Source organism: Anomaloglossus baeobatrachus, chromosome 10 (genome assembly GCF_048569485.1).
Source record: "Anomaloglossus baeobatrachus isolate aAnoBae1 chromosome 10, aAnoBae1.hap1, whole genome shotgun sequence".
Classification (NCBI taxonomy): Eukaryota; Metazoa; Chordata; class Amphibia; order Anura; family Aromobatidae; genus Anomaloglossus; species Anomaloglossus baeobatrachus.
The window spans coordinates 39073638-39098366 of NC_134362.1; the positions used below are offsets into that span (position 1 = coordinate 39073638).

Genomic DNA, 24729 nt, shown 5'->3' on the forward strand with positions numbered 1-24729 from the left:
TGCATGTCAGTCTTGCAGGGGAGCAGTGCGGCGCCGCCCACCGGCCGTTCAGCAGAGGGGAGGACACTCCTCTCTGAGGAGATGTTTCCCTCCCCTGTATCTCTCCTTGGCCCTCCGGATTCCCGCTCTTAGGCTAAACCCCGCCCCCCCTCCTCTCTCCGGTGCCATTTTATCAGCGTTCACACACTGATCGGCGCTGGCTGCTGCAACTTCTGCATCTACTGGGGGTCCAAGCTGTGGAATCCGGAGGGCACACAAAAAGCGGTCTGGTAAGCCACAACCTCTGGTTGTGGGCTTTATTATACACTCTCAGGGGGTCATTCTATAGGAGTGTATTCTTTACTGCAGAGCCTCCACCTCAGCAGCATGTCTCTCACTAGGAGCAAGTCTGCAAAGCTGTACTCTATATGCACTGCATGTAAGCTCATTCTGTCTGAACCGAGCACATATCCACATTGTGAGGCCTGCTCTAACATGGTGGTGCCTCAGCCTGGAGCCTCTTCAGGGGTCCCCCCGGCTGCTCCGGCCCCGGTGGCTGAACCCCCGGCTTGGGTAGCATCTTTTTCCAGAGCTATCTCCCAGTCTTTTGCCGACTCCATGGGACAGCTGTCCCGGACTCTGCTGACCATGCATCAGCCCCCTTCTCAGGGCGCCTCTGCTGCTCCGAGCTCTTCAGAGCTCTCAGAGCATGTTTTAGGACATCGTCCTCCTAAACGGAGACGCAGGGACCCTTCTCCTTCCTCGTCCCACGGCTCTGATTCACGAGCTGAGGTGCAGGGCGAGGAGGATACTTTTACTGTGGGCTCAGACGCTACCTCTATGTACCCCATTGGCTTATCTGAGGGTGATGCGGATGTTAGTGACTTGATTGCATCCATTAACTCCGTACTGAACCTCAATCCACCAGTGTCAGAGGAACAAGCCTCTCTGGTAGAAATACACCAGTTTACCTCTCCTAAGAGAGCTAGGAGTACGTTTTTTAACCACTCCAGTTTTCAGGCCACTGTTACCAAACCCAGGGCCTGTCCTGACAAACGCTTTCCAAAGCGTAGTTCTGATGACCGTTTTCCCTTTCCACCAGAAGTGGTTAAGGAGTGGGCTCACTCTCCAAAGGTAGACCCTCCGGTGTCTAGAATCTCAGCCCGGACAGTCGTATCTGTGGCCGATGCCACCTCTCTTAAGGATCCCACTGACCGTCAGGTTGACCTTCTGGCTAAATCTGTATATGAGGCGGCAGGAGCCTCGTTCTCCCCGTCCTTTGCAGCAGTGTGGGCTCTTAAGGCAGTCTCTGCCTCTCTGGCGGAGATACATTCCCTCGCCAGGGACTCTATACCCGAGATGGTTGCCTTAACTTCCCAGGCTTCGGCTTTTTCATCCTACGCCATGTCTGCCATTCTGGAGGCTTCTCACTGCACGGCGGTGGCTTCTGCTAATTCTCTCGCGATCCGCAGGATCTTGTGGCTTCGAGAGTGGAAAGCAGACGCTTCTTCTAAGAAGTACCTTGCTGGGCTCCCCTTTGCTGGGTCCCGGCTGTTCGGTGAACAACTGGATGAAATTATTAAGGAAGCTACTGGCGGGAAGAGTACTTCCTTGCCACAAACTAAAATCAGGAAACCTGTCCAGGGCAGGAACCAGTCAAGGTTTCGTTCCTTTTGTTCCTCTAACTGGTCATCCTCTAAGCCCTCAGCTTCGTTCACTACCTCAGCCAAGGATCGTAAACCCAACTGGCGCGCGAAGCCGCGTCCTCAGAAGAACGGAGGAGCCGCTACCACTAAGGCAGCCTCCTCTTGACTATCTGGCTGCGCCAGCAACGTCCTTGGTCGGTGGCAGGCTCTCCCACTTTGGCGACGTGTGGTTTCAACACGTCTCCGATCAGTGGGTGCGGGATATCATCTCCCACGGCTACAGGATAGAATTTTCTTCCAGCCCGCCAAACAGATTTTTTCTGTCCACTCCCCCCTGCTCCAAAGCCGCCGCCTTCTCACAGGCCGTGGCATCCTTGCAGGCCAACGGTGTAATTGTTCCGGTTCCCGTCCGGGAACGGTTCAGAGGTTTCTACTCAAACCTCTTCCTAGTCCCCAAGAAGGACGGTTCCTTCCGGCCCATCCTGGATCTCAAGCTTCTCAACAAGCATGTTCAGGTGCGGCGCTTTCGCATGGAATCTCTGAGATCGGTCATTGCCTCAATGACCCAAGGAGATTTTCTAGCATCCATCGACATCAGAGATGCCTATCTGCATGTGCCTATTGCGGTTTCACACCAGCGTTGGCTACGCTTTGCAATCGGAGAGGAACATTTCCAATTCGTGGCTCTCCCCTTCGGGTTAGCCACGGCCCCTCGTGTTTTCACCAAGGTCATGGCAGCAGTGGTTGCGGTCCTGCATCTCCAGGGGTTGGCAGTAATCCCCTACCTGGACGACCTTCTAGTCAAGGCCTCATCCAGTGCAGACTGTCAGCGGAGTGTCTCGCTCACTCTCGCCACGCTTGTTCAATTCGGGTGGCTTGTCAATCTGCCCAAGTCCACTCTGACCCCGACCCAGGAACTTACGTACCTAGGGATGCAATTCGAGACTCTGCCGACACTTGTGAAGCTGCCCTTAGTCAAACAGCAGTCCCTTCATCTGGCGGTGCGCTCTCTGTTGAAGCCCCGCCGTCATTCCATCAGGCACCTCATGCAGGTGCTGGGTCAGATGGTGGCGTCAATGGAAGCGGTTCCCTTTGCCCAGTTCCATCTGCGTCCCCTGCAGCTGAACATTCTCCGCTGTTGGGACAAGCGGACCTCTTCCTTGCACAGGCTAGTGGCTCTGTCGCCGCAGACCAGGAGCTCTCTTCAGTGGTGGCTTCGGCCCCTCTCTCTGTCACAGGGACGCTCCTTCCTGACTCCGTCCTGGGTGATCCTCACCACGGATGCCAGCCTCTCCGGCTGGGGAGCAGTATTTCTCCACCACCGAGCACAGGGCACTTGGACTCCGTCCGAATCAGCCCTCTCGATCATTGTGCTGGAAATCAGGGCTGTTCTTCTAGCTCTCGTAGCCTTTCACCACCTGTTGGCGGGCAAGCACATTCGAGTCCAGTCGGACAACGCGACAGCGGTTGCCTACATCAATCACCAGGGCGGGACTCGCAGCCGACTGGCGATGTTGGAGGTTCAACGAATCCTTCAGTGGACGGAGGACTCCAAGTCCACAATATCCGCAGTCCACATCCCAGGCGTAGAAAACTGGGAGGCCGATTATCTCAGCCGACAAACCGTGGACAGCGGCGAGTGGGCCCTGCATCCGGCAGTGTTCAGGTCAATCTGCCGCAAGTGGGGCACTCCGGAAGTGGATCTAATGGCATCCCGGCACAACAACAAGGTTCCGGTTTACGTGGCTCGCTCCCACGATCCTCAGGCCTTCGCAGCGGACGCGCTGGTTCAAGATTGGTCCCAGTTCCGTCTGGCCTATGTGTTTCCCCCTCTAGCTCTCTTGCCCAGGGTTCTGCGCAAGATCAGAATGGAGGGCCGTCGGGTCATAATCATTGCTCCGGACTGGCCCAGGCGAGCTTGGTACCCAGATCTGCTCCGTCTGTCCGTAGAAATGCCGTGGCATCTCCCGGACCGCCCAGACCTTCTCTCTCAAGGTCCGTTTTTCCGCCAGAATTCTGCGGCTCTCAGATTGACGGCGTGGCTCTTGAGTCCTGGATCCTGACGGCTTCAGGCATTCCTTCTGAGGTCATCTCCACTATGACTCAGGCTCGGAAGTCTTCCTCGGCCAAGATTTACCTCAGGACTTGGAAGATTTTCCTGTCCTGGTGTCGCTCTTCCGGCCATGCTCCTTGGCCGTTCTCTTTGCCGACCATCCTGTCCTTTCTACAGTCCGGTCTGCAGCTAGGACTGTCCCTCAATTCCCTCAAGGGACAGGTGTCGGCTCTGTCGGTATTATTCCAGCGGCGTATCGCCCGACTGGCTCAGGTGCGCACCTTCATGCAGGGCGCATCTCACATCATTCCTCCTTACCGGCGGCCTTTGGATCCCTGGGATCTTAATCTGGTCCTCATGGCCTTACAGAAACCCCCCTTTGAGCCTCTTAGGGAGGTTCCTTTGTTTAGACTTTCACAGAAAGTGGTTTTTCTAGTGGCCATAACTTCTCTCAGAAGAGTCTCTGATTTGGCTGCGCTCTCTTCGGAGTCACCTTTTTTAGTGTTTCACCAAGACAAGGTGGTTCTCCATCCGACTCCGGATTTTCTCCCTAAGGTGGTGTCTTCTTTCCACCTTAACCAGGACATTTCATTGCCTTCCCTTTGTCCGGCCCCTGTGCATCGCTTTGAGAAGGCGTTGCATACCTTGGATTTGGTGCGGGCGCTCCGAATCTATGTGTCACGCACCGCCGCTTTTAGGCTGTGCACCTCTCTTTTTGTGCTAACCACGGGTCAGCGCAAGGGTCTCTCGGCTTCTAAACCGACCCTAGCTCGTTGGATTAGGTCGGCCATCTCCGATGCCTACCAGTGTTCTCAGGTGCCCCCACCGCCAGGGATTAAGGCGCACTCGACCAGAGCTGTCGGTGCCTCCTGGGCTTTCAGGCACCAGGCTACGGCTCAGCAGGTTTGTCAGGCTGCCACTTGGTCTAGTCTGCACACCTTTTCGAAGCACTACCAAGTGCATGCTCATGCTTCGGCAGACGCATCCTTCAGGCGGCTGTCACCCATTTGTGAAGTTAGGTTTTGCCTACTTCTCAGTTTTGTTTATTTCCCACCCATGGACTGCTTTGAGACGTCCCATGGTCTGGGTCTCCCATAAGGAACGAGGAAGAAAAAGAGAATTTTGTTTACTTACCGTAAATTCTTTTTCTTATAGTTCCGACATGGTAGACCCAGCACCCTCCCTGTTGCCTGTTGGCAGTTCTTGTTCCGTGTGTTTCACCGGCTGTTGTTGTAGACAGAGGTTCCGGTTTTTCCGAGTTTTACTCTATCTCTACTTATGGGTGGATGTCCTCCTTCAGCTTTTGCACTGAACTGGTTAGATTGTCATCCAGGGGGTGTATATAGCCCGGAGGGAGGAGCTACACGTTTGAGTGTAGTACTTTGTGTGTCCTCCGGAGGCAGAAGCTATACACCCATGGTCTGGGTCTCCCATGTCGGAACTATAAGAAAAAGAATTTACGGTAAGTAAACAAAATTCTCTTTTTTTAAAATACACAGCGACACCGAATAAGGCTACTTTCACACATCCGGTTTGAGCACTGCGGCTCAATACAACTGTGAAACCTATGCAACGGATGCGACGAAAACACCGCATCCTTTGCATAAGTTTTTACATGCGGCCCGTCCGTTTTTTTCCAGTTGCAGAACGCTACTGAGCATGCGCAGTGGAAGAAACCGCATGCGGCGGCCGGATGCGGTTTTTACGCGCCGCAGCGGACGGATGCGGCGCGGTGCAGTTTTTTTGCCGGAGCAAAAAACGTGCCAGGGAACGTTCCATCCGGCCGCCGCAATGGCTAAATCTGCCGCATGCGGCAAAAAACGGATGGAACGCAAGCCCATGCGGCACAATGCGGCGCCAATGCAAGTCAATGCTGGAAAAAACGAAACCGGCGGCAAAAAAAAACCGGTTTCATTTTTTCAGCAGAGCGCCGGTCTGTGCCGCACTGCTACAACCGGATGTGTGAAAGTAGCCTAAGTCTTCTTTTTTTACTTTTATTTGTAACAAAGAAAAAAGGGGAGAGGTTGAATTTTTATTTATTTATTATTTTTTTTATTTATTTTTTTTTTTTTCTTTAAGGCTACTTTCACACATCAGGTTTTTTCCATCAGGCACAATCCGTAAAAAAACGGGTAAAACGGATCCGGGTACCGCATCCGTTTTATCCCCATAGATTTGCATTGTTACCGGATTGTGCCTGATGGCTTTGCGTTGCATCCGTTTTTTTCCGGATGCGGCAAAATTAATTAATGCGGTGGCCGGATGGAACGTTTCATGTAACGTTTTTTGGCCCTTTAAAAAAAACGCATTGCGCTGTTTTACAATGGAAGCCTAGGGACGCCGGATCCGGCGTAATGCGGCAAAAAACGGATGCGGCTGCCGGATCTGTTTTTGTACACTAAGCATGCTCCAATGTTTTGAAAAAACGGATCCAGCAAAAAAAAAAAAACGGACAAAACGGATGCAAAAAACGGATGCAAAACGAATCTAACGGATCCGTTTTTTAACGCATCCGGCATAACGGATCCGTTAAAAAACGGATCCGGTGGATACGGTTTTTACATTTTTTGCCGGATCCGTTGGATCAGGAAAAAAGAAGGATTTTTGTGTACTCACCGTAAAATCTCTTTCTCTGAGTCTTCATTGGGGGACACAGAACCATGGGTTATGCTGCTGTCACTAGGAGGCTGACACTAAGTAGAGAAAAAAAGAGTTATCTCCTCTCTAGCAGTGTACACCCCGAGCCGGAGGCGGACTCAGATCAGTTTGGTGCACAAGCAGTAGGAGGAGTACCAGAATCACCATACATAAGACAAGGTAATAACTAAAATAATGTAGCCGTGCGAACAAATGGTCTAGGAACATAGACCACTGAAAATGGCAGGCAAAATGCAATGAAACAACCAAAACCAAGCAGGGTGGGTGCTGTGTCCCCCAATGAAAACTCAGAGAAAGAGATTTTACGGTGAGTACACAAAAATCCTTCTTTCTCTTTCGTTTCATTGGGGGACACAGGATCATGGGACGTCCAAAATCAGTCCCTGGGTGGGAATACGTAAGCACCGCAGCTAGGAAGAAAACGGCCTCCCTCGGAGGGCTTGAACAATATCGGAATGCTTTTACCTTCTTACAGGTGTGCAACTGCCGCCTGCAAAACCTTTCTCCCAAGACTTTCATCTGCCGATGCTTGGGGGTGAACATGGTAGAACCTAGTAAAGGTATGCAGGCTAGACCAGGTGGCGGCCTTGCAGACCTGATCGGCCGATGCCTAATCGCCCAAGAGGCTCCCACTGCCCGGGTAGAGTGCACCCTTACTCCCCGCGGCAGAGACCTGTCCCTTATCCGATAGGCCTCAGATATGGCGGAACGGATCCATCTGGCAATCGTGGCCCTGGACGCCGACGTACCCCTCTTGTTACCAGAAGGAAGGATGAACAGACCGTCCGACTTACGGAAAGGTGCGGTTCTGGAGACTTAAATTCTGAGGGTGCGCACCAAGTCCAAGGTGTGCAAGGACTTCTCCAGGCTGTGAGAAGGACCGGGACAGAAGGACGGAAGGACAATATCTTCGTTTAGATGGAACGGTGAGACCACTTTTGGCAGAAAGTAGGGGTCTGGCCGGAGAACCGCTTTGTCCTGGTGAAAGACCAAAAAGGGGGAACGACAAGAGAGAGCTGTCAGCTCTGACGTTCTTCGTATAGAAGTGATGGCAACGAGGAACACCACTTTCCAAGACAGGTGAGAAAGGGAAGAATCTCGTAAGGGCTCGAAGGGAGTGTGACGACATGGACTCTCATGGGTTAAAGTTTCTTAACATTCAGCCAGACTATTGTTCTTATGTGTGCTAAGTCATGTTTGCTTAGCTATTGCTCTCCAGACTTTTCCAGTAACCATTGTATTGTAGTTGTGTATTGATAATGTAATTACCTTAGTAGCCATTGTCTAGTCGGTGACTTGCCGACTCCATGTAGATATACTGAGTCTTTCTATCCACATCATTTAAATGAACATTATCCATGCAGCTTGAAATTCATCCAATGGGAGAAGCAATCTTGTCCAACCAATTGATGAGGACGCAGTGTATCCTAAGGGAAGGTTATGGCTATAAAAGGGACTTCTTTAAGCCACCAGGGTTGATGAAGGTTGATGGATGCTGATGGATCCAGTCTAAGCTCTTTGGAGCTGACTAGAGGATCAGGATATCTTATGGCTTCAATCTAGGGACTCCGGATCCGGTTGGAGACCATATCCACAGCCTAGGGATTTCGACTCCGGCTGCCAGGATTGTAACATCATACCAGGACTACCTAAGGAGGACACTCAGGTTGGGACAGTTCAGTCACTTGTTACAGACTTTGCAGACCTTACACAGCTTCCTAAATCTGGCGTTATTCCTTTCTCGGTGGGTGCCCGCCAAAAGCGGGGTGCTGCTGGACTGGAGTAAGCGGCCCTGGAAGCTCTGAGGCATGGACATTCTTAATCCCTGGTGAGCCAGCGGAAGGGTGAGACTCTGTTGCCTGTTACATTTGTGTGTTTTGCTGGTTATGTGTTATGTGCCGTTAATTGTTTGGGGATCCAATAAAGTCTAATTATTGTGGTTCCCTCACCCTGTGTTGTCTGAGTAGTGTTACGCCCACGGTTAAGGAGGCCGGCGTTCAGTTGGGATGAGCCCTGAGCCACGCTGTCTTTCTAAAGGCGGCGGGTTTTAGTGGACGAGAGCACCCACTGAGCCCCGTGTCTCCACAGGGAGGACCTTGAAGTGAACCTAGGACTAGATTAAGGTCCCACGGTTCTAGAGGACGACGATACGGCGGAGCAAGGTGGGCAACTCCCTGGATGAAGGTTTTATTCTGGGGGCGAGAAGCGAGTGGCCTCTGAAACAGGATTGACAGAGCCGACACTTGGCTCTTAAGAGTGGCAAGCGAGAGACCCGCATCTAGACCTGACTGCAAGAATGCCAGTAATGAAGCAAAGGAGAAAGCGAGAGGAGAAGAGATGCTGTGCTCCTCACACCACCGGAAGAAGACTTTCCACGTGCGGTAGTATATCCTTGACCAAGATGGCTTCCTGACCCTAATCATTGTCTGTATCACCCTTGAAGAAAAACCAGCCTGAGCTAGTACCCAGGATTCAATAGCCAGGCCGTCAAAATAGGATCCCTGAGTTCTGGTGGAAGAGAGGTCCCTGCGACAGAAGATCTGGACGGTCTGGAAGGCGCCTAGGGGTGTCTGCGAGGAGCTGAGTGAGTTCTGCGAACCATGCTCGCCTGGGCCAGTCTGGAGCCACCAGAATGACTGGGATTCCTTCTGCCTTGATCTTCTTGAGACCCCTCGGGATCAGAGGAAGCGGAGGGAAGTTGTACGGGAGTCTGAACTGGCTCCACGACAGGGTGAGGGCGTCGACTCCTAGCGCCAGGCGGTCGCGGCACCGCGCGATGAATTGTGGAACCTGACAGTTGAACCGGGAGGCCATTAGGTCCACATCCGGAGTTCCCCATCTGCCGCAGATCTGGTTGAAGACTTCCCTGTTGAGGGACCATTAGCCTGAGGCGAGGCCTTCCCTGCTGAGGAAGTCCGCCGCCCAATTGTCCACGCCGGGGATGTGTACTGCCGAGATCAGGGAGTGATGAGACTCGGCCCAGTGCAGGATCTTGTTGACTTCTCGCATCGCCTTGACACTCCTTGTGCCTCCCTGGTGGTTGATGTGTGCCACCGCCGTGGCATTGTCCGACTGGATCCTGACTGGGCAACCCTATACTAGGTGCTGAAACTGTTGCAAGGCTAGCCGGATGGCTCTGATCTCCAGAATGTTGATCGGGAGACAACTCTCTCGAGGTGTCCATCGGCTTTGCGCTGTGTGATGCTGGAACACTGCCCCCCAGCCTTGGAGACTGGCGTCGGTGGTCACTATCCTCCAGTGGAGCGGGAGGAATGATCTTCCTATCGCGAGGTTGCGACGACTGGTCCACCAACGAAGTGAGTGGCGGGTCTCTGGTGAAAGATGAAACCTGCGGTCCAGAGAAAAGGGAGATCTGTCCTACTTCTTCAGCAAGGCCAGCTGGGGAGGCCGGAGATGGAACTGGGCAAAGGGTACCGCCTCCATCGCCGCCACCATCAGACCGAGGACTCGCATACCGAACCTGATGGAAACCGGGTGCTGACGGCGGAGAGTGCGGAGGCCTCGTTGCAGGGAAGAGATCTTCTCCTGTGTGAGGAACACCCACCCTTGGGTGGTATCGAATACCATGCCTAAAAAGGTGATCCGTCGGGCCCGGGTCAGAGAGGACTTCTTCCGATTGATCAGCCACCCCAGCTGCGAAAGGGTGTCGATCGTGACTTGAACCCCCAAGACGACAGTCCTCGAAAGAAGAAACTTTGACCAACATGTCGTCCAAGTACGAAATTACCATAACGCCACTGGAATGTAGAACGGACATGGCAGCCGCCATGACCTTTGTGAAGACTCTGGGGGCAGATGCGAGGCCGAAGGGAAGAGTCGTGAACTGGAAGTGGTCCTCTGCTATCGCAAAGCGGAGGAACTGTTGGTGGGATAGGGCTATCGGAACGTGAAGATAGGCGTCTTGAATATCCAGCGATGCCAGGAATTCGCCAACCTCCATGGACGCGATCACAGAGCGGAGGGACTCCATGCAAAATGGCCGAGACCTCACCGACCTGTTGAGAAGCTTTAGGTCGAGGACAGGGCGGACAGAGCCGTCCTTCTTGGGGACCACAAAGAGGTTGGAATAAAACCCCTTGAAGCGTTCTGAGGGAGGGACTGGTACCACGACTCCGGCTTGGAGGAGAGATTCTATGGAGAGAGAGAACGCGCGAGCGACTCGGGAGGGCGAGATTGGAAAAAACGTCTCGGTGGCTTTGAATCGAATTCTATTTTGTAGCCTGAGACGACGATCTCTCTGACCCAGGCATCCGCGGTTAAAGGAAGCCACACATGCTGGAAATGAGACAGACGCCCTCCCACGAGTCTGGCGCTGCTGCGCACAGACTGCGAGTCACTTGGAGGAGCGACGTCGGTAAGCGGAGGAGGACTTCGTGGGCTGGCGGGGACGTGAACGCCAGGCGGGATTAGTCTTGAATGACGGGGCCGTCCTGTCCCTCGGAGGGGAGCGTTTTTTCTGAGGTTGAGGTGGGGAGTTGAAGCTGCGAAAGGCCTGGAAACGAGCGGTGGGGCGCCGATTCTGGACGCGCTTGGGGCGAAATTGGGGGAGGGATGTACTCTTTCCTCCCGTCGCCTCGGAGATCAACTGGTCCAGCCTATCTCCGAAAAGACGTTCCCCCAAGAAGGGCAGGGAAGTCAGCGATTTCTTAGAGGCCGCACCGCATTCCAGGTCCGGAGCCAGAGGGCTCGACGGATAGCCACACTGTTGCTAGAGGCCTGGGCCGCGCAATTAGCAGACGCCAGGGCTGAGTTGAGAAGGTACTCACCCGCGAGTGAAATCTGCGAAGAGATGTGGACCAGATCCGGATTGGCAGAAATGGCACGGAGTCCGCTGCGTAGAGTGTCCGCCCAGGACATCAGTGCCTTCGCAACCCAAACCGAGGCAAAGGCCGGGGAGAGGGATGTTCCCGCTGCCTCGAAAGCGGAACGGGCCAACCTGTCAATGGTATGGTCCGTGAAGTCCTTGAGAGACGTACCGTTAGGGAGAGGAAGGACTGTGTGAGAAGTCAGGCGGGAGACTGGAGGGTCGACCACAGGGGAGCCCGTCCATTCCTTTCAGAGCCCTTCAGGAAAGGGATAATGTAAATCAATGGACTTACCGCTGGTAAACACCCTGTCTGGCTGTTGCCTGTGGTTGCGTAGTAACTCAGCGAACTCTGGATGTCCACTGAATGCGCTATGGGCCCGCTTCATCCGCTTAAAGGAGACCTGGGTGCTCTGAGAGGAGACGACGTCCACCTGTACCTTTAGGGTCTGGTTTACTGCTTCTACCAGGCTATTCACCATGCGCCAAACATCAGCCGCCTGCTCTGAATCCAGCAGAGGTGCCGCATCTGAATCGTCATCGGAGCAGTCGGAGGACTCCCGGGAGGAGTGGTAGTCTGGACCTGGGGATGAGGGTGAAGCCTGGGAGGACGCTGAAGACGAGACCTGGCTTCTGAGCAGTAGATGAGGTCCCTGGGACGGGGCTCACTTCCTCATGAGGAGATTGCGTCAGGCCTGCGGGAGTATGGGTGAGCGACGGCAGAAGGTGCAGCGCTTGCGCAATGGTCCGAGAGGCCTCAGAGAGGGAATCTACGGACTTCGACAGGGACACCAGCCAGTCGGGAGGGGGCAGAACGCAGGGCCCTGCAGTATCTGACGCTGCGGCGGCATCGGAGGCATTGGCGGATGAGTCCTGCGGAGGCTGCGAGTCCGCAGAACAGCCGGAGCATAGCGGGACATCCTGGCCTAGGGGGAATTTGGTCTTGCAGGAGGAACATGCAAAAAACAAGGCAAATGGGGCCTGCTTGGATCGGGCGGACCTAGAATTAGGCATGGTGCAATGGTACTCTCACTGGGGCTGCTAGGAAGGAGACAGGAGAGGACTAAACAGTCACTAAACTAAGTGAGGGCTACCTAGTGAGGGCTACTCTGTAGGAGCAGAGCTTACCCGGGTCCTGTGTGCTGCCCACCAGTCCAGAGAGAGGGAGTCCAGGAGTGAGCGTGGCCAGGGAGAGAACGTCGGCGCACTGCAGCCTCAGGAGACCAGGAGCAGGCTAAGATGGCGAAAGGACGCTGGAGGAGGCTGGGGGAGGGGCCGCGTTAGAGCGCGAAAAACGGGGCATCCACTGCCCACACAGTAAAGCCAGGAGGCAGAGCGGTGGGAGGAGTCGGGGTGGGACGGCCGGCGGCCAATAGCGCTGCAGCGGGGCGGCGTGGCTGAGACGCAGGGGCGACTAGGCCGAGACCGGGGCCTAAATTTGCAACAGCCGAGGGGGAGAAGGTAGGAGGTCGATCCTACCTGTTCTCGGCGGCGCCGCTCCGGCGATGGATGATGTGCAGGCAGGGCGCTCTGCACATGCCTGTGTGCAGCGCACACCTCATGGTAGGGCTGCGGGCTCCAGGGAAGCAGAGTGGAGAGGCAGGGAGGTGGACGCTAGGAGGGGGGAAAGGAGCCCCCCTGCAGGAGAAGGCAGCGATGTGGGCCCCATCAGATTCCAGACGCGCTGCGGAGGTCCAGTCCCTGCTGCACGTCCCTGTGCACCCTTTGGGGTAATACCGCAGGGTGGATCAGGGGTGCCCACGAAGGTTCTGCCCCACGTGCAAACCCGGGAGTGGTACCACGGGAATGGACGGGGGAGAGGGCCCGACGTCTCAAGCCTCTGCGACCCTGGGGAGTGGTACCCACAGGGCTGGAGAGGATGAGGGATGAAAAGAAGATACCTGCAGTAACGAGAAAAGACAGGCATGAGAGCGATGAGCGGCGCCGAGAAAAAAGGAAAAATGCGCAAAAAAATCAAATGGCTGAGGGGGCCGAGACGGCCCACATCAGCCTCCTACGACACTAAGCAAAAACTGATCTGTGTCCGCCTCCAGCTCGGGGTGTATACTGCTAGGGAGGAGCTAACCTTTTTTTGTGTACTTAGTGTCAGCCTCCTAGTCACAGCAGCATAACCCATGGTCCTGTGTCCCCCAATGAAACGAAAGAGAAAAAGGATTGTGCCTGAATGCAGAAAACTGATGTGTGAAAGTAGCCTTAATCTACTTTTTACATTTTTTTTCCACTTTATTTTTACCAAGAAAAAAAAGGGGGGTAGGATGAATTTTTTTCAAAACTATTTTTTAAATATGGAGCAATAACAAATAAGTTTATTTGGTATCACTGGATATTTTTTAAAAACAGTTTTTAAGAAAATATGTAAAAAAGTTCAACCTACCCTCCCCCCTTTTTTTTTCCTTGCTAAAAATAAAGGGAAAAAAAGTAAAAAAAATACTCTTATTCGGTATGGCTGTGTATTTACAAAACAGTTTTTGAAAAATGATGAAAAAATAAAAATTCAACCCCCTTTTTTCCCTGTTTTAAAAATAAAGGAAACATAGAAAAAATAGTCTTAATCAATATCACCCTGTTTTTAAAAAAATAATCAATTGTTAAAAGTAAAGAAAAAAAAATGTAAAAAGGTAAAAAAAATACCCTTATCAGTATGGCTATGTATCTACAAAAACGTTTTTGAAAAATGATGAAAAAATAAAAAAAAATTCAACCCCCTTTTTTTCCGTTTAAAAATAAAGGAAACATATAAAAAATATGTTTATTCAATATCACCCTGTATTAACCCCTTAACGACCCATGACGTACTGGGTACGTCATGGATCGTGTGCCGGTAAGCCCCGCCCCCTGCCGCCGGCAGGCGGCGGCGATCCGCGCACATATCTGCTGTTATCAACAGCTGACATGTGTGCCTGCTAGCCGCGGGTGGAATCGCTTCCACCCGCTGCCATTAACCCCTTACATTTCGCTGCCAAAATCTTGGCAGCGATATGTATATGGGCGCCGCCATAACAGTCACTTACCCCGCCCCCACCGGAAGTCACGTGACATGATCACGTGACTTTCGGCGGTTGCCATGGTAGCACAGGGTCATGTGATGACGCCTGTAGCTAACATGACTCACTTCCTCTCAATGCCAGAATACAGCCGGCATTGAAAGTGAAGCAGCAAATCTGCAGTTCTCAGCTCTGTAGCTGAGATCTGCAGATAGTGCAGAGCGATCTGATTGCTGATCGCTATAGCCCCCTAGGGGGACTAGTAAAATAAAAAAAAAAAGTTTTAAAAAATTTAAAAAAAAATAAAAAAAACCTAAAAGTTCAAATCACCCCCCTTTCACCCCATTGAAAATTAAAGGGTTAAAAAAATAAAAAATACACACATATTTGGTATCGCCACGTTCAGAAATGCCCGATCTATCAAAATATAAACTCAATGAATCTGATCAGTAAACGGCGTAGCGGCAAAAAAATTCCAAACGCCAAAATTTACGTTTTTTGGTCGCCGCAAATTTTGCACAAAATGCAATAACAGGCGATCAAAACGTAACATCTGCGCAAAAATGGTACCGTTAAAAACGTCAGGTCGAGACGCAAAAAATAAGCCATCACTGAGCCTCAGATCCTGAAAAATGAGAACGCTACGGGTTTTGGAAAATGGGCCAAAACGTGCGCCACGTTTTTTGGACAAGCTTGTGAATTTTTAACCCCTTAGATACAAGTAAACCTATACATGTTTGGTGTCTACAAACTCGCACCGACCTGAGGCATCACATAGATACCTCAGTTTTACCATATAGTGAACACAGTGAATAAAATATCCCAAAAACTATTGTACGATCACACTTTTTTTGCAATTTTTCCGCACTTGGAATTTTTTAGCCGTTTTCCAGTACACTATATGGTAAAACTTATGGTTTCATTTAAAAGTACAACTCGTCCCGCAAAAAACAAGCCCTCATATGGCAAGATTGATGGAAAAATAAAAAAGTTACGCCTCTCGGAAGAAGGGGAGCAAAAACAAAAACGGAAAGTGCCCGGGGGCTGAAGGGGTTAAAAAAAAAAATAAAAATCAATTGTTAAAAGTAAAGGAGAAAAAAATGTAAAAAAGGAAAAAAGGTAAAAAAAAAATAAAAATACTCTTATTCGGTATGGCCGTGTATTTATAAAACGTTTTTGAAAAATGATGAAAAAATAAAAATTCAGCCCCCCTTTTGTCCCTGTTTAAAAATAAAGGAAAATATAAAAAATAGACTTATTCAATATCACCCTGTATTTAAAAAAGAATTAAAAAAAAATCAGTTGTTAACAGTATAGAAAAAAATGTAAAAAGGTAAAAAAATACCCTTATTCAGTATAGCTCTGTATTTACAAAAAGGTTTTGTAAAATGATGAAAAAATAAAAATTCAGCCCCTCCTTTTTCCCTGTTTAAAAATAAAGGAAACATAGAAAAAATAGACTTATTTAATATCACCCTGTATTTAAAAAAGAAAAAAATAATTGTTAAAAGTAAAGAAAAAAAATGTAAAAAGGTAAAAAAAAATACCCTTATTCAGTATGGCTGTGTATTTACAAAAGTTTTTGAAAAATGATGAAAAAATAAAAAAAGTTCAACCCCCTTTTTTCCCTGTTTAAAAATAAAGGAAATATATAAAAATAGACTTATTTGATATCGCCCTGTATTTAAAAAAAAAAAATCAATTGTTAAAAGGAAAAAATTGTAAAAAGGTAAAAAAATACTCTTATTTGGTATGGCCGTGTATTTAAAAAAGGTTTTTGAAAAATGATGAAAAAAATAAAAATTCAGCCCCTCTTTTTTACCGTTTAAAAATATAGGAAAATATAAAACATAGACTTATTCAATATCACCCTGTATTTTAAAAAAATAAAACAAATCAGTTGTTAAAAGAAAAAAAAATGTAAAAAAAATACTCTTATTCGGTTTAGTTGTGTATTTACAAAAAAGTTTTTGAAAAATGATGAAAAAAAAATAAAAATTCAGCCCCTCCTTATTTTTCCCCGTTTAAAAATAAGGAAACATATAAAAAAAATAGACTTATTCGATATCGCCCTGTATTTTAAAAAAAAAAAATAAAATCAATTGTTAAAAGTAAAGGAAAAAAAAAATGTAAAAAATAAAGTTATTGATATTGCGGTGCTTGTAAAAGTCCGTTCTGTTAAAAGATGGATTTATTTAACCTGATCGGTGAATACCGTAAGGAGAAAATAAAAATCAAAACACCAGAATTGCGGGTTGTTTTTTTTTTTTGTTTTTTTTTACACCTAGCCCTCTCTCCGGGGTCCTTCAGTCGCCTTTTGGAGGGAGGTGAGGAAAAAGCAAAATCAAAATAAAAATCCCTGGTCCTTAAGGAGTTAAATAAAGTGAACCTCAAACTTTTGCAAGCACGTTTAAAAAGAAGGGAATTTTGTTTACTTACCGTAAATTCCTTTTTCTTCTAGCTCCTATTGGGAGACCCAGACAATTGGGTGTATAGCTTCTGCCTCCGGAGGCCACACAAAGTATTACACTTTAAAAAGTGTAACCCCTCCCCTCTGCCTATACACCCTCCCGTGCATCACGGGCTCCTCAGTTTTGGTGCAAAAGCAGGAAGGAGGAAACTTATAAATTGGTCTAAGGTAAATTCAATCCGAAGGATGTTCGGAGAACTGAAAACCATGAACCAAAAGAACAATTCAACATGAACAACATGTGTACACAAAAGAACAACAAGCCCGAAGGGAACAGGGGCGGGTGCTGGGTCTCCCAATAGGAGCTAGAAGAAAAGGAATTTACGGTAAGTAAACAAAATTCCCTTCTTCTTTGTCGCTCCATTGGGAGACCCAGACAATTGGGACGTCCAAAAGCAGTCCCTGGGTGGGTAAAAGAATACCTCGATAAAAAAAAGCCGAAAAACGGCCCCCTCTTACAGGTGGTCAACCGCCGCCTGAAGGACTCGCCTACCTAGACTGGCGTCTGCCGAAGCATAGGTATGCACCTGATAGTGTTTCGTGAAAGTGTGCAGACTAGACCAGGTAGCTGCCTGACACACTTGCTGAGCCGTAGCCCGGTGCCGCAATGCCCGGGACGCACCCACGGCTCTGGTAGAATGGGCTTTCAGCCCCAAGGAAGCGGAAGCCCAGAAGAACGGTAGGCTTCAAGAATCGGTTCCTTGATCCACCGAGCCAAGGTTGACTTGGAAGCCTGCGAACCCTTACGCTGGCCAGCGACAAGGACAAAGAGAGCATCTGAACGGCGCAGGGGCGCCGTGCGAGACACGTAGAGCCGGAGTGCTCTCACCAGATCCAATGAGTGCAAATCCTTTTCACATTGGTGAATTGGATTAGGGCAAAATGAAGGTAAGGAGATATCCTGATTGAGATGAAAAGGAGATACCACCTTAGGGAGAAATTCCGGAACAGGACGCAGAACCACCTTATCCCGGTGAAAAACCAGGAAGGGGGCTTTGCATGACAGCGCTGCCAGCTCCGACACTCTACGGAGCGATGTAACTGCCACTAGAAATGCCACCTTCTGCGAAAGACGTGATAAAGAGACATCCCGCAGCGGCTCGAAAGGTGGTTTCTGAAGAGCCGTTAGCACCCTGTTAAGGTCCCAGGGTTCCAGCGAACGCTTGTAAGGTGGGACTATGTGGCAAACTCCCTGCAGGAACGTGTCCCTTGAGAGAGCCGAGAGACAAACCCTTGTCCATTCCGGATTGAAGGAATGAAAGAAAAGTGGGTAAGGCAAAGGGCCAGGGAGTAAAACCATTATCAGAGCACCAGGATAAGAAGATCCTCCAAGACCTGTGATAGATCTTGGCGGACGTTGGTTTCCTGGCCTGTCTCATAGTGGCAATGACATCTTGAGATAAACCCGAGGACGCTAGGAGCCAGGACTCAATGGCCACACAGTCAGGTTGAGGGCCGCAGAATTCAGATGGAAAAAACGGCCCTTGTGACAGCAAGTCTGGGCGGTCTGGGAGCGCCCACGGTTGACCCACCGTGAGTGGAGACCACAGCCCAGGTGGGGGGTAGGAAGGATTTTCCCTGCGACAGAGAGTTGGGAAGGAGCCACCACTGAAGTGACGTATTGGTTGCAAGGGAAAGAGAGACGTTCCTGTCGAGGGAAGTCGACCTCCTGTCCCATTTGCGGGGAATGTCCCACTGGAGTGGCCGCAGATGGAATTGCGCGAAGGGCACTGCCTCCATCGCTGCCACCATCTTCCCCAGGAAGTGCATGAGGCGCCTCAAGGGGTGTGACTGACCCCGAAGAAGAGATTGCACCCCTGCCTGCAGCGAAAGCTGTTTGTCCAGCGGTAGCATGACTACTGCTGACTGAGTATGAAACTCCATCCCAAGGTACGTCAGTGATTGGGTCGGTGTCAACTTGGATTTTGGGAAGTTGATGATCCACCCGAACTGCTGGAGAGTCGCCAGAGCGACGGAAAGGCTGTTTCGACACGCCATCTGAGAGGGTGCCCTGACCAGAAGATCGTCTAAGTAGGGAATCACCGAGTGGCCCTGAGAGTGTAGGACCGCCACAGCAGATGCCATGACCTTGGTGAACACCCGTGGGGCTGTCGCCAGGCTGAAAGGCAATGCCACGAACTGAAGGTGTTCGTCCCCGATGGCGAAACGCAAAAAGCGTTGATGTTCGGGTGCGATCGGCACATGGAGATAAGCATCCTTGATGTCGATCGATGCTAGGAAGTCTCCTTGTGACATCGAAGCGATGACCGAGCGGAGAGATTCCATCCGAAACCGTCTGGTGCTCACATGTCTGTTGAGCAGTTTGAGGTCCAGAACGGGACGGAACGAGCCGTCCTTCTTTGGCACCACAAACAAGTTGGAGTAAAAGCCGCGACCATGTTCCTGGGGGGGAACAGGGATCACAACTCCTTCTGTCTTCAGAGCGTTCACCGCCTGAAAAAGTGCATCGGCTCGCTCGGGGGGCGGAGAGGTTCTAAAGAAACGAGTCGGGGGACGAGAACTGAACTCTATCCTGTAACCGTGAGACAGAATGACTCTCACCCATCGGTCTTGAACATGTGGCCACCAGGCGTCGCAAAAGCGGGAGAGCCTGCCACCGACCGAGGATGCGGTTCGGGGATGCCGAGAGTCATGAGGAGGCCGCCTTGGAAGCAGTGCCTCCTGCGGCCTTTTGGGGGCGTGACTTGGACCGCCACGCATAGGAGTTCCTCTGGCCTTTCTCCGGCCTGCTGGACGAAGAGGATTGGGGCTTGGCGGAGGGACGAAAGGACCGAAACCTCGATTGTATTTTCCGTTGCTGAGGTCTCTTCGGTTTGGACTGGGGTAAGGAGGAGTCCTTTCCCTTGGATTCCTTAATAATCTCATCCAATCGTTCGCCAAACAAGCGGTCGCCAGAAAACGGCAAACCGGTTAAGAACCTCTTGGAAGCCGAGTCTGCCTTCCATTCGCGCAGCCACATGGCCCTGCGGACTGCCACAGAGTTAGCGGATGCCACCGCTGTACGGCTAGCAGAGTCTAGAACTGCGTTCATGGCGTAGGAAGAAAAAGCTGACGCCTGAGAAGTCAAAGACGCAACCTGCGGAGCAGAATTACATGTGACCGCATTAATCTCAGCCAGACAAGCTGAGATAGCTTGGAGTTCCCACACGGCTGCAAAAGCCGGGGCAAAAGACGCGCCCGTGGCTTCATAGATGGATTTCACCAGGAGCTCTATCTGCCTGTCAGTGGCATCCTTTAGCGATGAGCCATCTGCAACCGATACCACAGATCTAGCCGCCAATCTAGAGACTGGGGGATCCACCTTGGGACATTGAGCCCAACCCTTAACTACGTCAGAGGGGAAGGGGTAACGTGTGTCAGTAAGGCGCTTAGTAAAGCGCTTGTCCGGAACCGCTCTGGGCTTCTGGACAGCATCTCTGAAGTTAGAGTGATCGAAAAACGCACTCCGTGTACGTTTAGGGAACCGAAACTGGGGTTTCTCCTGCTGAGAAGTCGACTCCTCTACAGGTGGCGGCGGGAGAGATATATCTAACACCTGGTTGATGGACGAGATAAGGTCATTTACTATGGCGTCCCCTTCAGGTGTATCAAGATTGAGAGCAACGTCAGGGTCAGAGCCCTGAGCTGCGACGTCCGCCTCATCCTCCAGAGAGTCCTCAAGCTGAGACCCCGAGCAGCGTGAGGAAGTCGGGGAAGATTCCCAGCGAGCCCGCTTAGCCGGTCTGGGACTGTGGTCCGTGCAGGAGTCCTCCACGTGAGACCTAGGGGCCACCCCGGGAGCACGCTGCGGCGCAGACCGAGAGGGGCCTGGAGGCGATGACCCAACAGTGCCCGGGGCCTGTGTAAGGACCGGTCTGGACTGCAAGGCTTCTAGTAGCTTGGCAGACCATTTGTCCATAGACTGAGCCATGGATTGTGAAAGCGACTCAGAGAGTTTCTCAGCAAAAACTGCAAACTCTGTCCCTGCCGCCTGGACAGGGGAAGCAGGAGGTCTGCTTGAGCCGAGGGGCCCACTAGTGACCGAGGCTCCGGCTGAGCAAGTGCAACAGGGGTCGAGCATTGCTCACAGTGAGGGTAGGTGGAACCCGCAGGTAACATAGCCCCACAAGAGGTACAGGTTGCAAAAAAAACCCTTTGCCTTAGCGCCCTTGCTCCTTGTGGACGACATGCTGTTGTCTCCTAGGAGAGTGATCACTGAGGGTATATAGCCAAAAGCAAACAACCCAGCTGAACAGAGAAAATATATACAAATATATATATATATATACTCCGGCACCCTAGGGGGACCAGCACCGGGTGACCGGTGTTCCACCAGATTCCCTGCCTTAGGTCTCCCAGAGCTCGTTCCTGAAATCCTCCACCGGCAGAATGTGTGTAAAAATGGCTGCCGGAGCTCTCAGGGGAGGAGGGAGCCAGTAAAGTGCGGGAATCTGGGGCCCTACAGTGATCAGTGAGGGGAGGGGAGGAAACCTAAAGTATGCTCCAGCCCTCACTGCCGACGTCAGGTCGACCGTCCCGCCCTTACCCCTGACTGGCAGACCCGGGGGTGGGAGTTATGGTACTAGGCCGCAATGAAGCCGGGGACTAAATTTAATACCGCGGCCGACAAACAGGCGCGGTCGGCGCGGAAGTCCCGGTCTTCACAAACCAGCAGCTGCTGCAGCGTCTGTGAAACAAGCGCTCCATACACCGTCCCCATGGGGACACAGAGTACCTTTAGATGCAGGGCCCTGTCCCTGAGGATACATAGACTCCTGTCCGGCAGATTCCCACAGGGGCTGCGGAGGGAGCCCGGTCCCAGTGAATGGATGACCGGTTAGGATCCCACTTCTCCCAGAGCCTCTAAGGGATGGTGAAGGCAAACGGCATGTGGCTCCAGCCTCTGTACCCGCAATGGGTACCTCAACCTTAACAGCACCGCCGACGTAGTGGGGTGAGAAGGGAGCATGCCGGGGGCCCCGTGGGAGCCCTCTTTTCTTCCATCCGATAAAATCAGCAGCCGCTGCTGACTAAAATGGGAATGCATGAGTGGATGTGTGCCTCCTTCCACACAAAGCATAAAACTGAGGAGCCCGTGAGGCACGGGAGGGTGTATAGGCAGAGGGGAGGGGTTACACTTTTGAGTGTAATACTTTGTGTGGCCTCCGGAGGCAGAAGCTATACACCCAATTGTCTGGGTCTCCCAATGGAGCGACAAAGAAAAATAAATTCACAATATTGTGTTCTTTTTTTTTTTTGTTTGTTTCCAGCTGTCACATGGCCCCGGGACCACCGCGACCTCTGAAAGTTGTGTGTGTAGGGGGGCACACCTTCCTCAGCTTTCTGCTCGGAGCATATGTTACAAATTTAGCCGGACGGACCCCGGACTGGTTGGGCTACCTGCGCTTCCTCTTAGTTCCCCTCGGTGAGTGACTGATCAGGATATTGTCACTGAGCCTTGTTTTTGTGGATATTATTTTATGCATATTTTATGGGGTTTTTTTGTCTTTGTTTACTTTTCTCGCAGGGTCTCATCCCGTATGTAAATACATCTCTTCTTTGGATTCGCGATATGCATCTTTGTTCTTTGACCCTTCTTGGAGAGAGATGTTCAGTAAATCTGAGGTTCCATCTGTAGGTGAGTGCGTGAGGTTGGTTGTAATTTTTTTTTCATCTACCTTTTGGGGCATATTTTTACTTATATGCCAGTATTTTGGTCTAAAAAACATTTTTACAATTGGATGTCATTAAAAAATTTGCACCGTTTGCCTGTTATAGGCTTGTTTGTCGGCTGCAGAATAAGTTAACTGAGGATCCATTAGTGAGCTCCTTCTAAAGGACTTTGTAACTCTCTATTCTGTTTAACATCCAATTTATTACCCCATTAAAGTTCAGCTCAACTATGATGTGGTCTGTGTTCATCAATCATAGCAGAGGAGCTCATAAAAAAGACAAAGGAGTTAGAAGTTCTCATCAGAAAGAGCTCGCTGATGGAGTCTCAGTTAACTCCTCACTCAGGAAATTGTAAGCAAACAAATATTTCTTTCAATGAAACCCAAATGCAAAAGTGATTTTTAGTCCAAAATACATGCATATAAGCAATAAAATATGCCCATATCCTTTTAAGTGGAAATTGAAAGGGTTTTTTCAGTTCTGATGGGAATCAATGTTTCTAAAAGAAAAAAAAATCATCCTTTCCCGCGAAATCCACCACCTGCAGAAGAGCAGCCGCTCCAGCAGTTTCCATCGAACCAAAAGGGATGACCTCATGGCCGATAGTGATGCCAAAACTGTCTGTAGCAAGAAGGGGTTAAAGGGAACCTGTCACCGGATTTGGCGACTATAAGCTTCAGGATCCACCAGTGGGCTCTCATATACAGCATTCTAACATGCTGTATATAAGAGCCCAGGCCTCTGTATAGAACATAAAAATCACTTTATAATACTCACCTAAGGTGCGGTGCAGACTGGTCAGATGGGCGTCTCCGTTCTCTAGGTCCGGTGCCTCCTCTTTCGTCCATCTTTGTCCTCCTTCTTCTGAAGCCTGGGTGCATGACGCGTCCTACGTCATCCACACTATCCGGCATTGAGGTCCTGCGCAGGACAGATCAAAGTATTGTAGTGCGCCTGCGCAGGACCTCAATGCCGGCTAGTGTGGATGGCATAGGATGTGTCATGCACCCAGGCTTCAGAAGAAGGAGGACAAAGATGGACAAAAGAGGTGCTGGTACCGGAGAACAGAGACACCCATCTGACTAGTCGCACCGCACCGCACCTTAGGTGAGTATTAAGTGTTTTTACATTATACAGCGCGGCCTGGGCTCTTATATACAGCATGTTAGAATGCTGTATATAAGAGCCCACTGGTGGTGGCCGCAGCTTATAGGGACCAAATCTGGTGACAGGTTCCCTTTAACAACTGCTAATTGTGTATGGAATATTTCAGCCTTCCACAATATTTTCACTTTTTTTTGTCCTCTATGAAGAACCCTCCTTTGACATCCTCGGGCGAATCATGCAATATGTGAACGGAGCCAACAACTCCCAGCAGCTGCCAATTGCGGAAGCCATGTTAACCTGCAAACATAAACTGTGAGTAGTCCGAATATTGCAGGTAACGGTTGCTTATTTTAGGGCTTGTGAAGTTTTGTTTTTTTTTGTTTTTTTTTAATTTAATGTACATTTTTCGTGAGATAAGATGTCACACAAAAGAGGTTCTCTACTCCTTTTTTTTTTTTTTTAAATAAAGGAATAAGAGGAGCCATACTTACCCCTGGAATCCGTCCTCCGGTTTAGTGCTGATGTCGTAGTTATAATAAGTTTGCGCTTCCAGTGTTTTTTTTTCTTATTCACATAACGAAAATAAGACAGGGACTTATATTCTTTTCTTCTATGAAAAATGTGCTAGGGCTTCTTTTCGGGGGGTGTCTTATATTTGTTTGCTGTATTAGTGCCCGAGGATCGCACCACAATCTTCGGTATATCTCATGAGCTGAGAGTGACAAATGCACAGACATTCATGCTGTCACTCTCCGGTCAGGAGTACCGCCGATGATTGCGGTGAGCAAGTGCATGGCTAGTTAAGTGAATGAATATTCACTCTTCTCTCTCGTAATCCCGCCCATCGCTCTGAGTCCTGCACTACACCCGAAATCTGCCTGCTGTATTACTAGTACTGTCAGCTCAAAGATCGCATCACTCTCATCCACATATCAACAGCTGCATAGACATACACACTGTCACTTTCAGATGAGGAGAGCCGCCGATGAGTGTGGTGCAATTCTTGGGCTGACAGTAGCGTTAATACAGCAGGAAGAGTGCGGGTGCAGTCCAGGACTCAGAGCGGTGGATAGGCTTACGAGAGAGGAGAGTGAATATTCATTCCCTTAATTAGCCATGCGCTTGCTCACCGCAATCATCGGTGGTACTCCTGATCTGAGAGTGACAGCGTACATATCTATGCAGCTGTTACAACCAGCTGAGGAGAGTCGCTGATGATTATGACGTGATTCTTGGGCCAGCAGTACCCGTTATACAGAGTGCGGGTGTAGTGCAGGACTCAGAGCGATGGGTGAGATTATGGGAGAGGAGGG

The 24729-nt window shown here is 50.3% G+C and overlaps 1 protein-coding gene across 1 annotated transcript in view; it reads left to right on the forward strand.

Moving 5' to 3' along the window:
- PACS1 (phosphofurin acidic cluster sorting protein 1) overlaps positions 1-24729 on the forward strand; it is a 141671-nt gene that overhangs the window by 79783 nt on the left and 37159 nt on the right. Inside the window, exons 16-18 of the mRNA XM_075326269.1 lie at positions 21907-22061; positions 22164-22274; positions 23623-23728. Of these exons, the coding sequence (XP_075182384.1) occupies positions 21907-22061; positions 22164-22274; positions 23623-23728 (372 nt within the window). The remainder of the gene's footprint in view (positions 1-21906; positions 22062-22163; positions 22275-23622; positions 23729-24729) is intronic.